The sequence below is a fragment of the Phalacrocorax aristotelis genome, chromosome 6 (assembly GCF_949628215.1).
Source record: "Phalacrocorax aristotelis chromosome 6, bGulAri2.1, whole genome shotgun sequence".
NCBI lineage: Eukaryota > Metazoa > Chordata > Aves > Suliformes > Phalacrocoracidae > Phalacrocorax > Phalacrocorax aristotelis.
Window position 1 is genome coordinate 31,700,318 of NC_134281.1, and position 16,289 is coordinate 31,716,606.

General features: G+C 45.3%; 1 protein-coding gene across 5 annotated transcripts in view; it reads left to right on the forward strand.

The window, feature by feature from the left end:
* Positions 1 to 16,047, forward strand: part of RASAL2 (RAS protein activator like 2) — a 186,827-nt gene extending 170,780 nt beyond the window's left edge. For 2 of the 5 annotated variants that reach the window (XM_075096859.1, XM_075096861.1), the window contains exons 13-18: positions 2,187 to 2,386; positions 3,246 to 4,107; positions 8,462 to 8,596; positions 9,973 to 10,175; positions 10,669 to 10,756; positions 15,540 to 16,047. In XM_075096859.1, the coding sequence (XP_074952960.1) occupies positions 2,187 to 2,386; positions 3,246 to 4,107; positions 8,462 to 8,596; positions 9,973 to 10,175; positions 10,669 to 10,756; positions 15,540 to 15,704 (1,653 nt within the window). In that variant the 3' untranslated portion in view covers positions 15,705 to 16,047. Of the gene's footprint in view, positions 1 to 2,186; positions 2,387 to 3,245; positions 4,108 to 8,461; positions 8,597 to 9,972; positions 10,176 to 10,668; positions 10,757 to 13,473; positions 13,611 to 15,539 lie in introns of those variants that run through there. The other 3 variants (XM_075096862.1, XM_075096863.1, XM_075096860.1) reach the window with 3 other exon arrangements.
* The last annotated feature ends 242 nt before the right edge of the window (positions 16,048 to 16,289 follow it).

Below are 16,289 nucleotides of genomic sequence, written 5' to 3' on the forward strand. Positions count from 1 at the left end.
CTTTGGATTAGTTTTTAGTATACAAGAGGGTGCCATGTAAAAACCTGGATCCACTCTCAGGTTTATCCTGTAACAAAAGCAGGATGCTTTCTGCCATCTATTGTGGTGGGGTCATACACATCATCCAGATCCTGTTCTGCTGATCGCAATAGACATCGCCAACAATAAGCATAGCTTCCATTTAGCTATAAAAGGAGAAAAGGCAGTAGTTGGCTGTTCCTTGGATATGTGGCTTTGCGGGATCCAAAATCATTAAAACCTTGATAGCAAAGGTAGTTGATAAGACCCAGAAAAGCTGAGCTGTGTCTCATTATCTTTTTTGCAAGAGCTTGGAACTGTTCCATATTTCAGCTTTTAGAGTTGCATTATTTTGTCCGTATTCCATTTATATTGTTCTTTCTTTTGAAACCGGAGAGGTGAGGTGAATTGCAGTACACTCTTAATATTTTTATTGCATTAAGGTTTGCCAAAATAGTTATTTGTTTGGGTATCTGTTTTCTCACAGTACGTTATTTAAAATAGAAAACAAAAAACTGAGCTTGTTGCATCAGAGTAAATTGAAATGTCCTTGACTCAAAAAGGCAATATATATTAATCTTAGTTAATCTTAGTTTGGTTCCAATTTATGATCTTGTTTTTTCTGTTTCCCTCATACATGCACACAGTGTACATTCAAAATGTCACAGGCAGCAAAGTCAGCTATAAAGACAGTTCAGCAGCCTCAGGAAAACAGGCAAAGTGAGCACCCAAAAAAATGGATCCTCCATTTCTACAAATTGGGGTAAACCCAGCAGTGCAGGGACACTGCCATCTCCCTCCAGCTGGTCAGGCATTAGGTCAAGAGAAACCCAGCTCCAGTCTTTAGAAGCGCAAAAATGGATCTTCGGACTTGGTGTTAGTTACTGTGAGCTGCTCTCTGAATGCAACAGTCATAAATGTCTCGGGCAGCAAGGAAAGGGAGGAGCCAGATCTGGATAAACCATCAAAGCAGATCTGCTTTGCGCTTTCTGTAGGTTAGACGCATGGATCTATACTAACAGGTCCTTGGGAACTGGTATAGGGGTTTGCTGAAAAGAGAATTAAGAGGTAAAGTTACATTGCAATACTGCTTTACTGTACATAATGACTGGGAAATGATGAGAGAAGTCACCTCAGAGATTTTAATAGACACAGAAGAAGTGCTATACAACAGCGTCTGTAAAGACACCTTTCTCTGGAGCCAAACTGACTGAATACCCATTTACAGGAAAAATAAGGGTATCTTTGAAAAGAATATTATCTTTGTAGCAGAGTTTTACTTTATTATAAACCTCCAGCACTCCTTCTTCCTGCAGTCGCATGAGACTGAAGATGCCCTGTAGATGATATAACCAGCAGTCACCCAAAGAGGGGAGAAAGATAAAGAGCCTGAATGAGCAGCAGCCTTCCTTGCCGGAAGGTCAGCTGCTCTTATCCTAGGCCTGGCCAACACTGAGCTAACATGTAATTGAACAAGCAGCTACACATTTAATCCCAGGCTGATGTGATAATGTTGGGATCGTTGATGTTTTCATGCAGTTATTTTTCACTTTTAAGTAGGGAAGAACGCCTTAGTTTTTGATAACAGGGTGCTACAGAAGATGGCATCATTGTAGGATGCCAAAAGCAAAAGGCTTACAAAATGAAAACCTTCCCTTTCCCCATCTCCCTCAACCCCTGCAATTCTCTCATGATCCCCCTGAATGCCGCATCCCCTTGTCTGTTGGCATGCATTTCCTTTACCACATGACACCCTTTGCCTGGAAAATTCCTCCCACTAGCTGAATCTGTAGCCTGTGAATGTCCTTTAATGAGTAGATACCATAGTTTTCACTTTGACCTCACCCACCCTGGACTTAGTTTGCTTTGCATGATAGTTTTGCATTGGAATGGCAAAAGTTTTGTTTTATTGAGCATGATTTTTATTTTTGGGGGTCAATCCTAATTTCTTTTCTATTTCCTTTTCTTTCCTCAATGTCTGCTGCACCCCGTTTCGTCTCCTCCATCCATCTCGTCGCCGTGGTTACGCTGCTCCGTAACACTGCATTACGGTCCTGGCACACCCGCACACAACCACCCACCCTCCTTCCTTCCACCTCCACCCCTCCGCCTCTGTGCATCGTTATCAAAAAAACTGGCGGATGTCGCGGTGCTTGTTGTCCAATTAGGGTGAAAATTCCTTCCTACAGGCGACCGTGGCAAAACTGGGACCTCTTCCTCGTATTCTTGCCGATATCACCAAATCAATGACCAACCCAACACCAATACAGCAGCAGCTGAGGCGTTTCACTGAGCACAGCTCTAGTCCAAACGTCAGTGGCAGTCTCTCCTCAGGGCTTCAGAAGATATTTGAGGACCCCACTGATGGGTATGTAACAGCCAGAGCTCAAGGGAAGATGTGGCTAAGGGGGTTGTTAAGCCTGTTAACAGTTGAGTGCTTCGATACCCGAACTGTCTGCCCGGGCCAGCTGTAGGAGCGGGGAGCTGGGCCCCTGTCACGGAGAATACACAGTCCCAGTAAGAGGGTGCACAAGGTGGCACTGGAGACAGGAAGCTTTTGACTTATCCAGGACTCAGATATGTCTCTAGGAATCAATGACTTCAGCTGCTCAAAACCGGTTTTGTAATTTATTGCCGGTCTGAGTGACCGGATGCATAGTCAGCCATAATGCTTCCTTCTGGTGAGCGGGCTGCTTATTTACTGCTAATGGAGAAACTGGGCTGTAGGTGGAACTTGTTACTGGTGGAATAGCAAAAATAGTCCCTCCTGTTTAGTTCAGCACTTCTCACACTGTAATAGCTGTTAATCTGAAGCAAAAAGCTGTGACATGGCAGAAGTGCCGAAGAGCTGCGATACTGTGGTCTCTGAGTAGTTTCTGTGCTGTCAGATGGGAGGGCCAGTTTTGTCACGTTGGAAGTGCCTGCCCTCGGAGCTTACATCTAGATCTACAGGAGCCTTTGCACAAGTTTGGGAACGGTTTGCATTTCACTGGTGAAAAAAATAGAGATGAAGCACTTCTTGAATCAAATGTAATTCTCAAAGATAAGTGGTAATTAAGGAAGAATGTGTTCTAACTTGAACACAGAGAGCTCATAAAAGGAAATCTAGTTCCTTGAAGCTTTTGTATGAGGGGAGGAGGTTAAATGAGGTAGAAAGACTTCTCTGGGACAGATTTCTCATGGTCTTGGCTGGTGAAAAATTAACCAAATTCCTTTCCACCCCACAGTGACTTGCATAAGCTGAAGTCTCCAACCCAGGAAAACGTAGATGAGTATTTCAGGGGCAAGACCTTACTGTTGGTTCAGCAGGCATCCACCCAGAGCATGACTTACTCAGATAAGGATGAAAGGGAAAGCATCTTGCCCAATGGACGTAGCATCTCCCTCATGGACCTCCAGGATCCCCACACAGCTCACAGTGACCATGCTTCTATGATGCACGATGTGCCTTTGCGCTTGGCCGGCAGCCAGCTCTCTGTCACCCAGGTGGCAAACATCAAACAGCTGTGGGAAACTCAGAGCACACCCCAGAGTGCTCCCCAGGTGCGAAGGCCTCTGCACCCAGCTTTGAACCAACAGGGCAGCCTCCAGCCTCTGTCGTTCCAGAACCCGGTTTACCATCTCAACAACCCGACCCCACCAATGCCGAAGGCCTCTGTGGACTCCAGCCTGGAGAATCTGAGCACTGCCAGCTCCCGGAGCCGAAGCAACAGCGAAGACTTCAAACTTAGCGGACCCAGCAACAGCAGCATGGAGGACTTCACCAAGCGCAGCACACAGAGCGAGGACTTCTCCCGGCGACACACGGTCCCGGACAAACATGTCCCCATTGCGCTGCCCCGGCAGAACAGCAGCAGCCAAGCACAGATCCGCAAAATGGACCACGCCGGGCTGGGCGCCAGGGCCAAAGCACCGCAGTCCTTGCCACACAGCGCTTCGGTGCGGAGCACAGGCAGCATGTCAGGGGTGTCAGGGGCCATGGTGACTGAACCCATTCAGAACGGGAGCCGGTCCCGGCAGCAGTCCTCGTCCTCTAGAGAGAGCCCTGTCCCAAAGGTGAGGGCAATTCAGAGGCAACAAACGCAGCAGGTAAGAAAAGCCTTTTTCCAGGTGCTTTCTGCTTTGATGTTTAGCTGATTGCTGCATTGACCTTCAAAGCTTTTTGACCTTTGAGTTGAATTGAGTTAAATCAAGAGTACTGGCACTTAAGCAGGTGGTCAGTAGCAAGTGTAAGGAATAGTCGTGCTTGTTACCCTTACAAGCTTGGCAAGGCTAGCTTGTCCGTTATTTTTGGACACTTTTGTACTAAATTTAAAAAAAAAAGTTTTACATTTAGAGCAAGCCCGCTGAAAGAAACAAAACTTGAAAATTTCCCTGAATAAAAAGAAGAACCTTTTTCCAAATTGTAGTTAAGATTGCCACGTGAGAATGCTTTTGCCCTGTGGTGCTAATTTAAAAGCATAGCTACCTAAAACCAGAGAAATAAACAAAGATAAAATATCATCTAATAAACTGCTGCCAAAATAATAAGTAAGTACAGTTGTCCTAAGTGTGGAGAAATCTATATTTCACGATGGTGCAACAATCTATTGCTGGTCTCCAGATAAATACTGCTTTTTCATTAATCATCCCAAACTATGAATAATGGAAACACTTTCTGGAAAGGAGTCCTTATATGTACCAACTTCTAATGCACTTCATCAGTTGTTAATAGGCATCTGTAAATTAAGGTTTTCCTGTCAAACAGCCAACATTCCTTTACCTTAATAAAAAAAAAAATCCTGTTGTGATTTGCTGCGTATGAAAATCTTTTCCTAAAGTAGTTTAATGTTAAAGACAAGCATTTAAATACTTATTTTGGCACTACAGCAAAGGTAGGAAGTGTCTTGATCTGCAGGTCAGAGCGAAGGTGATTCTTTTTCAAAATGTCATATTAATGCATACAGACTTATCAGCTGGGCAGGGTGAGGCTCTTGAAGGCAAGACCGGCGCTATTCCTTGGGGTTAAGTGTTCTCCTCTGTGGTCACTGTGAGGGCAAACATGGTCATGTTTGATTTCAATACCTTTCCTAGTATTGAAGGAATTTTTTTTTAAGCTCCTGCTTCCCACAGGACCTTCTAGAAAGGCCTGCACACAGGCACGAGTGAGGACTTTCACTCCAGAAAGTTGCAGCCCCTGAGGCTGAGACTGCACCAAGCTGCCAGTGAAGCTACATCCGCAAGGAGCAGGAGGTTATGGTCCTCCTCGCTGCTGTAGCCCAGTTGGCAACAGCACTGGTGGAAACATGGTTCCGCAGTGGGAAGGTTTTGGGCTTGTAAGGTAGAGCTGGCAGAGGAATTTAGTTGTCAGCATGAGCCCCTGTTCTGCCAAAGGTTTTACTTGTATGCGTGTAGGTGTAGCTTTCTTGGCAAACTGCTGAATGTTACGGTCAAAAGGAGGAAGATCTGGATGATGCCTGGGAAGCCAGGAGCAATCAGGGCTTCAAAACTACTTTGATACCTCCAGTTCATTAAAGTACAAGGAGATCAGAAACACTGAATCACAAAGCAAAGACTATTATGCCAAGTTAGTAATACCAAAAAAAGCAATTACATCTTGTTTGAAGTGCATATGTTTGTGTCCTCCTTTGGAGCATGTGTTTTACGTTCGGGCGCAGAGGCGTTGATAGGTAAAGTATATTGAATACAACGAAGCCTAGTGTGGAGGTGGTAGGAAATTTTTAGGCCAGTAACAAGGATAAGTTTGAAGGATAAACTCCCTTTGCTGTTCTCAGGCATCCAGCGTGAACCTGTATTGTATAATCTGCTGAGTTTTATTGCATGGCTCTGTGCAGTGTCCTAGCCGAAATCCCCAGGGAGCTCGTGCCTTTCCTCAGGGCTTCTTGTGGGAAGTGCCTGCACAAATACGCAAAGAAGGCTTGACTTTGAAGGTGTTAGGATAAGGAGGAGAAAGTACAGGTGCTGCGTCTCCTGTCTTTGCATACACCTTACCTGGGCAGCTTCTGCCCTGTGTGTCTTTACAAGAAATATTCAGTTAGCTGTTTGCAAACCTCTGGCTTTTCTTATCTGAAATTGCTAACTACCCGACTGCCCCCAAGTAAATCAGTTACCTTTGCTTGTTTAGCAGCAAAGTGACGTCTCAGACTTCCCTCTTCTCCAGTTCCTTTTTACATTCAGCTTCATAGATGCCTGCGACTGTGACTGGCTTCAGGGCAGTCTCCTTCCCTCCTCTTGTAGGTGATGTGCATCTACTTATTTTTCTACTCTACTTTCCATACTAATTGTTTTCACTGAATTAATTAGAATACTTGCTCGTACTTTATTCACAAAAATCGATTTGTTCTTTCCTTCCCCCCACCCTTGAGAAATGTCTTGAAGTGTGCCAAATCAAGTGGCCAGAATTTTTCTCAGGCAAATTCCATTGCATCCTTTTAATTGCAAATCGTGTTGTGGAATTCTGTTCTTATTTTTAAAAGAAAAAGGGAAAAGAGAAGTTGGGCATGTTCTTTCTGGGCTTGTTCTTTCTAGGCATGCTTTGTGGGCGTTATAATTATTAGACTCTGTTCTCTACAAGTCCCATTTGTTTCTGAATATAGAGCTAGGCCCTTTGTTTGCTGGGAGAGGTCACTTTTTGCCTTCCATTTCCATTTAGTAGGTAGGTGGGAACAGAAATGTCAGTGTGCTCTTCTGGAAGAGAGGCAAAGAGGGGAATTAATACACGTTACTAGCAGGCTTTCTCTTTGTTCCCCTTTGTTGGAGTATAACTCATAACCCATTAGCGTGTGAAGTGCTTGCCATCCACTTGGTCTTTGTAGGCTTTCTGAGTTTGGCAGCTGAAAATATTCTGTCCTACAGCTTGCAAGGTTGTTTGGCAAGGTTTGCTATTGATCAGCAGTCTGTTACAAGGCTGGTGATGTAGTTTATAGTCACCCTTCTGCTACTTTAGTCCTCCATAACTCCAGTGAACGGTGCCACTGTTCATCCGTAGCTGTTCGTAATCCCTCCAGCAATTCCTAGAGCCAAAGTATTCACCTCCGAGAAGAGCCTGTTTGTGGCAGAGCCGCACACAGTTCATAGCCTCCCTTGCCATGGCTGCCTCACAGCAAATACCATCAAAAAATCTAAAGAGCTTTGCCAGGTTGTCACACTGCAATTGAAAGGGGCTGTTAGCCTTTCTGCTGTGAAGACTTCCTTCTAGCAAAAAGAACTCTGCCTAAATCCAGGGATTTTTGCCTAATTCCTACTCCTCTCCTTTGCCTTTGTACCCATCCTGTTGAGGCTTCTTCCAGTGCTGGAGTGTTCGTTGCTGCTCAGGACAGCTGAGCCGTTGCAGGCAGATCCTCTGGCCAGAGCTGGCATAGGATGTGTGCAGCACTCACCAGCCCTGTCCTCGTGAACAAGAGAAACAGAAAGGGTGGGTGACATGATCTCTCACTGGACTCATGTAAAGGAGCTGTTACTCTCCCATAAAGAGCTTCTTGCCAAAACTGAGACTATAAAATCGCCCTGCCATGCAGCACATTTCAGTTTGGCACAATACTGAAACGAGGCAGTGAGCTGAAGAGCTGCTTGAGCTCAAAAAGAAGCTACAGTTGGGGGGAGGCAGCGAAGTCGATCATCTGCATTTCTCAAAAAATTAAGACAGTGTTGCTCTTTCAGGGGTAATTATGCTAATTCCTGTGCTTATAAACTTGTCTTTGTCCATGAAAATTGCTTGGAATTTGTAGGAAGTCATATTTTCCCCAGCCGGGTGGAAAGTTTCTTGTTTCTTTTCTTGGCTTGCTTTTGGGATGCCCTTAAAAAGGACGGCCTCTGCTGATGTTTTACAGTTCCAGCAAGCACTGCTGGCCCTGACTTCCTTTCACAGCCTCATCTGGGTATATATACTAAATCTGATAGGCACCACAGTGATAATGTTATACCTCTTTGCCACTTCCGTATTGCTGTGCTGTCTGGTATCCAGGCCATGCAGCCCCATTCTCCATTGCAAAGTCTGTCTGCTGCCTGGCTGAGAAAGGTAAGCTCCCAAGTTAAGCTCCTCAGCACCCTGGAGAAAGCAACATGTCTTACCTGAACAGGCTGCAAGCAAAGCTTCATCGCTCTGTTTTCTTTGTGAGAGAAATCACAGGTTGAGAAAGCCTGACTGAAAATCTGGCAAAGAGGAGAGGTGGAAGTGAACAGGATTTGGAAACAAGAATTTTTCTATAGAGAAGCTCACTTTGTGAGAAAGAAAAATTTCTCAAGGACATTGGTTTTAGAGGCACTCAAGTGCGTGCTGCGGGCCCAAAGTCAAGGGAGGATGAAGTATCTCTGCAAGAGAGGTTTTGGGGATCTTTTGAGGCTGACAGATTCATGGTCATTTTTCTCCTCCAAATAAACTGGGGTTTAGACCTGATTTGTTTGTAGTTTCTCTGATAAGTGCTTACAGGTGTCTCTGCTCCAGGTTCAGTCGCCTGTAGACTCTGCCACGATGTCACCAGTGGAAAGGACAGCTGCGTGGGTTCTCAATAACGGACAGTATGAAGAAGTGGAGGAGGACGCAGAGCAGAATCCAGATGAAGTCAAGCATGCTGAGAAGGTAGATTTTATTCTGTATGCAGCTGACTCAAGAGCTGACAGTGAGTCCTGTCCATCCCACAGCCGAGTTCAGAACGGCTTTCAGGCACTGCTTTGACAGAGTCATGCTTTCAAACACAGGCTGTATTAGCATAACCTCCTGCTGTACATGCTGTCACACATATCTGTAGCACAGTATCCCGTACTAGAGATTAACCCACATACGGGCTGTAGCACGTCAAATGGGTGCAGCCTGCACAGCTGAGACTTTGTACGTTACAGGCTGGTACGTGGCACTTGCGTGCATCGTGAGTCACGCTGCCTCAGTGTATCGGATCCTGCTCAAGTCGTGATTTTTTATGACAACAATGTAGTTACAGCATACTGCCATTTTTCTGTGCTTGCAAAACATTTGAGTGATCATTAGACTCCATTAAAAAAAAAAAAATCACTATTGTTAACCTGACTGAGTGTAGCTTAGGACATGCTAAGTGGCTGTACAAGGCTCTGTAAATACAATTTGAACTTCATCAGTAGCTGCATTCAAATTTTGTCTTGCGCTTCACGTGAGGCAAATGCCTGTCATCTAGGTGGTGCAGTGTTGCTGGGTTACACAGAAATGTCTGTGATTTTTTTTTTTTTTTAAATATTTATTTTCAGGAGTAGGCACCGTTTTTCCAAATACAGTTACATCTATATGCTGCTATGGTGATGAAGTTTAGTAAGAGATTTAGTATTTTGAGAAGGCAGGGAGCAGGGAGAATGTTTGGTGGACAAGAAGCAGGAACAAAGGATTTTTAGGAAAGGAGAATGAACCCAAAACAAAGTGGAATATGTTGAGATTCTTTGCACTATTGCAGAAGTGATTGTCCACAGAGACATAAGTAGAAGAAAACCTTAGCCAAGTAAACTTACAGGCTCTGTTCTGTAGTGAATTATTTGCTCTGCCTTCACATGTGGCTTCATGCCTTGATTAGGTCCTGAAGAATGAGTTATTTGGGTCCCATACTGGTCCATTTTTTAACTTTGGTCACCCCAGGACATTTTTACAGTTGAGCACTTCTAGCAGCCTCTGTCTGGGAACTGCTTGAGTCTGGAGTAACTGGGGATGTTACCAGTCAGGGCTGAGGAGCCATGTCAGAGCCCTCTGACTGCTGAAGTTGTGCTACAGAATGACATCCTACAGTGTGGGAGTAGCTTAATGCTCAATGGGACCCTGCGTGCTCCCTGTCTGTGGTTGCCCACAGCTGTTTGCTTGTCATTTCCTCTACTTCTATCTATTTATTTTCATGAAAAAAACAATTTCCTTCTCTGAACAGCAGCAGAAGATTATAATGATCTGATGCCTGCCTTTTTTTCTTTTCATCTGGTTCTTTCCTTCTTTCCTTCCACCTGCAGTATGAACAAGAGATAGCGAAGCTGAAGGAGCGCCTGAAGGTGTCAAGTCGCCGGCTGGAGGAGTATGAGCGGCGGCTCCTTGTGCAAGAGCAGCAAATGCAGAAGCTGCTGATGGAGTACAAGTCTAGGCTGGAAGACAGTGAGGAGAGACTGCGCAGGCAACAGGAAGAGAAGGACAGCCAGATGAAAAGTATCATCAGCAGGTGAGGCTTTGGAAAGCTTGGGACTGTGTAGGATGAGCAGCTCCCCTGCGTCATGTGTTCTCCTGGACACTGAAGAAGGTAGTTGCATGGACTTCTTGACATCTCTGGACTGACAGCATCCTGCCTTAGAGATAAAGAAACAGGGTTGCAGGTGCGGAAACTTGCCTCAGATTGCCAGCAGAGTGAGGGAGAAGATTTAGGAATTTTTAACCATGGTGTCTGTTGGACTTAAAACTGGTTGTCTTGCTTTGGAATCTGTACTCAAGGCAGTAGTTTTTCAGCATAGTTGCATTTTTGGCAATGTGCATTTTGAGAATAACAAGGTTAGGCAACTGGGCATGTCAGATGGATAGGGAAGCATTCCTGATTGCAGCAGAATTCTTCTGCTACAGAGCCAGGACAATCAGAGAAGTCAAACCAACAGGCCAGAGTACCTGAAACACTCTGGAATAGTATTAAACTGTCCTAATTTGTACCTCTTTTTGCTCATCAGACTTATGGCGGTTGAAGAGGAGCTGAAGAAGGATCATGCAGAGATGCAAGCTGTCATCGATGCAAAGCAGAAAATTATTGATGCACAGGTAAGGAGCTCAGGATCTCCAAGACCAAGTGTTCTGTGTGTAGAATCCATTATTTTCCCCTGTCCTCCAGCCCCAGCATTGTTATGTAGCTCCCAAGCCAGTATTGGCCCATGGTGTTGCACGTGTGACTTACTGCCTTCTAGGAGAGAATTGGGTTTTTTTAATTAATAAAGACAGTACTGTCTGACAGTAGGCTTTGAGAAAGCCTGCCAACAAATCACAGGAGCGATCGCTTCTCCAAAACCTTTTCTACTCTGTGAGATCCCAAGGGGGTAAAGGAATAGCGGTGCATTGTGTAGGCATTTTTCCAAGTGTGGGCCTGGGAACTCTGGAAGAGCTGTGCCTCATACCAGCATAGCTTAACTGCCATGTGCATGCATCTCAGCTATGCAAGCTAGAAGCATGGCTTTGAACGTTCGAGTCCAGAAAAGAGAATGCTTGGAATGGAGCATTGCCCTGTATAACGTCTTACGTGGCATTTCACCCCATCTGACTGTCCATGTCAGTCCTGGAGAAATGCCCAGTTTGCCACAAACCCGCGGTGCCTGCCTCAGTCAACACAAGTTAGCTGTGGAAGGTGGGACCCAGTGGGCACTGCATGTGGGTGTGTTGTGTGGGATCATTTCAGCTGTTTCTTCTGTGTCTGTGCTGATCCCAGAGAGCAAAGCTTGTACAACAGAACCTGAGACTGGTTTGATATCTGCCTGCCGTGTTATGTTTGTGATACCTGCATTTGGAGGATGTCTTCCCTGCTTCTGGGCTTTTCAGTAGTTACACCTGTGAACTTCCCTTAATAGATAATATTAAGAAGATTACCTGTTTCAGGAGTAACCCAAGTTATTTCAGAAAGTTGTTACCCTACACAAAGAGTGGCAGAGGGGGAGCTCAAGTTGAACATCGTTAAAGATGCTACTGGTGTATTAGAATATAGGCATAAGGGAGCACAAAAGGGCATACCCTGGCCATGTTTTTTTCCTGTCCAATGGCTAGCAGTAACAGAAATGTTTGAGCTCACATGGCACTGTAGGGAAAATACAAAGTAAAAAAAAAAAAGCTGTGTTTTTAAAAGCTTGGAAACTCTAGGAAAATATTTATAACAGTCGTCTTTCTGATAATTTGAGAAGTTCTGTTTTCCCTGCTGCCTCTGCCCATTTTCCCACAGTTCTTCAGAAAGACTGTTCATGAAAGCTGGATTTTTGGATCTGTGCCATCTAATCCAAGTAAATTGCTATGTACAATAACTTGGCACTTCTGTTACCTAGACTTGCGGAATAAAAAGAAAATCCTACTGGAATTGCACCATATATAGTTCCTAGTTATTGTGCAAGATGCTCTACATGGAGACGCCAGTGTAGTCGCCCTTTCTAGATGAAGCTCAAAATTAAATCCTTTCTGTGAGGACTTGCACTCAGAATGCGAAGCGGGAGAGTGCAGTGCTGGAGAATGAACAGGAATGTATATTTTTTTTATTTTCTTGGTGATGGGGGAACAGTACAGCAGCCTCCAGTCTGATCAAGGGGTATGGCAAGTGGAAGCTGGAGTAGAAGTTGAACGTGCTGGGCCATTTTTTGCAGATAGGCGCAATAGGGCATCTTGCTGTTACATGCTGATGGAATGGCAGCTCATCCAAACAGCAGCCTGGTTTTTGAAGGAGGTGATGCCTTTTTCATCTGCCTCCAGAAGGTGAAAGGGGCACTGAGCAAACTCATAAAAATGATTTTTTTTGAGGGGAGCATTTGAGAGATTGTGACTGAATAAGAAACTTGCCCTTCCCTTTGTTACATGTCTGTGCCAGTAGGCACTCAGCCTCGGTGTGAGGGGATGGACTGGCAAGGCGGAGGGTGGACCAGTCCGATCCCTCAGTGTCACCAGCTGGTGGAGGGGACTGCTGCTGACTTGAGACAGCTTAAAACCCAAAGGTGTGGTCCTTGATCCCGCTTGGATCAAATGACCCATCCATTTATCACCTGCAGTGCAAATTGTTGAAAAAGCAAAACAGTAGCGTTTTTGATTCCGCTTTTAATCTGATGCTTTTTTTCTTCTGAAGTGCTGGTAGCTGCTTGGGCAAGCAAGGCCACCAGCAAACCTGAACTGCTTCATTGTCAGCCAGTTCATGGGGGAAGCTTAGTGGTCACTGCCCTTTCGTGCGTACCTGAGCAGAAGAGGAAACTGACGAAAGATTCAGAACAGGTGCACCAGAGGAGCCCAAGTTTTTGCTGGGTTCTGTAGCAATTCCTCTAAGTTGCGCTTGGAAGATTTTTTCTTAGTCTGTGATTGATTTGGCAAAGGGATATAGCAGTGACTAGAAAAGAAAAGGTCTTTTTTATGTGAGATTTGTGGAGTGGAGTTGGAACCTGGCTTACCACGCCTGTTCGAAGAGTTAAATGGCTGCTAGGAAACAGCAGTAACCCGGCTTCTTGTGCTTAGTTACATCACCACAAGATGCTCTTGAGGATTTGCTCTTTTGCCTTGTGGTCAGGTGCAGCACCCAACGCTGCACCGATGCACAAGGACAAGCCTTGTTCTCAGTACACATGCCGTCCGCGCCGGCTCTGGGCAGCGCCTCGCGTGCGCTGGGGTTCCAGAGGCTGCCTCTGGGCCTCCCTGACTGAGCAGAGGCTAGGTCTGGCTAAACTCTCTCCTTGGAGCAGCGGAGCTGCAAAGAGTACTAGCCCAGTTGCTATTGCAAGTGACATCTCCGCTGTGTTAAATTACAGGTCATAAATGGGGATGAGATAATTCAAACAGGCAAGTAAACCCAATCAGTTCTCTAGCTGAGCAGTACCCAGTCCTGGCCCAGCACACTGACCTCCTACCCATTCCAGCTCCTCCGACTCCCTGTGCCCAATTCACATGTGTTAAGGACATGTTCGTTAGATTCTGTTTTCCTTTGAGTGAGAAGATGCCTCTACTCACTGAGCTCCTGCTTTTAAGATTGATTTTCTGAGTGTAGGTTTCCAGCTGTTTTGCACCTGGCATAGTGAGCACTCATCAGTGCCAGAAAATAACCAGCCTTTCATTTTTAACACTTTGGAAAGTTATATTCTTTGGAAAGAAATTTTTATTCTAAAGTATAGATTCCAGATGAAATTTAGTCCAAGGAGGAGGAGCTTTAACTTGCAGAAGAACACATTTCTGCTCAGGCAGTTGTGTTTTGCAGGATTTATTTCGGCATGGGAGGAAAGGCTAAGGCCTCCAACTCCTCTGTTGTCTGTTCTCCTCACTTACACTGACTGGATCAGGGCAAGTGCTAGGGCAGGCTGTAGCCTGCCTTGCTGTTGATTTCTCGTGCCTCCTCCTCCATTTGCTCTGCTATACAGACCTTCAGTCTCTTCAGGGCCATAATACAAGCAGTACTTAAATCCTGCTTTGTTTCTGCACCCTAACGCTTACCCCTGTGGGGAAGCCCACTGAGAAAAGCAAACATTACTTGATTACTGATCTACCACGCAGCTGATGTGCTGAGATCAAAATCTCAAGGGGCTGTTGTAGCACTAAGGTCTCCTGAGCAGTATGTCTGAACTATCCCTTACTGTTTGTGCCTTCTGTGCATCATTTTTCCTTCCATTTTGTTTCTCAATGGGCTGGACTGGGAAGAGTTCCTGCATGTAGCTTTTTTCATTCCAGTAAATTAGATGTTTTGCCTTCTCAGAGAAAAAAGAGAAGCCAGTCAGCTGGTAGCACAGAGAGCGTAGCTACCTTTTGCTGTCTCTGTTGCTGCTTTGTGTGGCTGCATTATTTTTTTTTTTTGAGGGAAGATGAAAATTGTCATCTCTACTTGTGCTACCAACACTTTGGCTTGACCCTCCAGTGCTTTATCCCGCTGCAGATACTCTAGATGTTAGTAGTCTGGGTCTTGTTGATGGGGTTTTTTATTTTTTTATAAATTTAGTACACACCCCTTAGCTTTCTGCTAAAAGTGAAGGCTAGCACTTTTCTGTGCCAGAAGAATCAAAACCGGGATGTAGGAACCCTGGATTCGGCAGAGCCCGGGATCCCCTCTGAGCTGGAATGGGTCTAGGAGCAGTGTGTTCAGTGTTCGTTCTTTGTGTTCTGTCAATGGCATCTCCCCCTCCACCCACACTGCCCTCTTCCCCTTCACCTCAAATAACCCCTTAGTTTTAGCTTCTGGCTGCTTCTTCTCTATGTTGCTGTTGCACCCTCACTCCTGCTGGTGACTGCAGGCTGCCATTATCTGCTTTTTTTAATTTATTTCAAGCATACCATGAGTTTATTCTGAGCACACTCCATCCAAAATACCGAGACAATGGCCGTTAGATACCACTTGCACTTTTCTCTGCCAGATGAAACCTCACCCACTTTTATTTTCTGCTGCCTGTTTCTGTTTTTCTAACATATTTTTTAAAAAATTAAATTGGCTATTGTTGTTACTAACACCAACACCTTCCCCCACCCCGCCATGGCAAAATACTGCATTTCCATCTGCCTCAGTTGGAGGCTGTCTGGATAAAGCCACCGTGACTCGATCAGTTCAGCAATGTAACTTTGACTCACTGTCACCTTCCATCACGCAAAAAGGCCAGGAGGGCCAGACGGCCTCTTGAGAAGCCCATGGCACGCAGGGGCCATGTTACCCCAAGAAAACAGAAAGAGGCAGACATCCCATCTCACCAGAGAATGTTAGCCAAGCTGCCTCTGCCTAGAAACCGTCTGAAGACACTGTCACAGCCCCAGGTCCTGGAAGTTCCCCATAAAGCAGGCTTGTGGGGCAAAGGCGTTTCATTTGTGAAGGAGCTCTGACTTTGTGGGGTGTTTGTTGCAGGAGAAGCGGATCATGTCCCTGGACTCTGCCAACACGCGGCTGATGAGTGCCCTGACGCAGGTGAAGGAGCGCTACAGCATGCAAGTCCGCAATGGCATCTCCCCCACCAATCCCACCAAGCTTTCCATCACGGAGAATGGTGAATTCAAAAACAGCAGCTGCTAACTGGGCAGATGCTGCCGGCCATCTCCCCAGAAGGGCAAGAGGGAGCAGACTCGAGAAACCTTCAAAAAAAGAAAAAAGCCCCCCCTTCCCCTTACAGGTTTACATAATGCTGCTAATAAAATGGAAAAGAGAAAGAAGAACTCTGAAAGGTGGGCTTTAATTCCCCACTCAAGGCCAGGAGAACCGGGCTCCCAAGAACAAGTCCTTCCATATCACTGTGTAAATAGAGGGAGCTCTTGGGTCATGTACAGAAAATGCTGATGTAATATACCAAAAGGAAGTGAATACTGTAGATTTTTTTAATTATTGCTATTTTTATTATTATTATTATTTTTTTCTCTTGTTGAAAGCACTGCAGTCCTTGGAGGAGGAGGAGGGGAGTGTGAGTGCATGTGTGTTGTGGGTGAGAGAGAGATGAGCAGTGGGTTGCATTAGACAGCAGCTGTATATATCAGGCTGACTGATACAAGTACATGAATGGAGTGAAATAATAGTGAAATGAATTCTATAAGAAAACTCATCTGCTGGTTTTATTCCCCTCTTCTCTAGCTGTTCTTAAGTGAATGCAAGCTCAGTAGCAAAGAT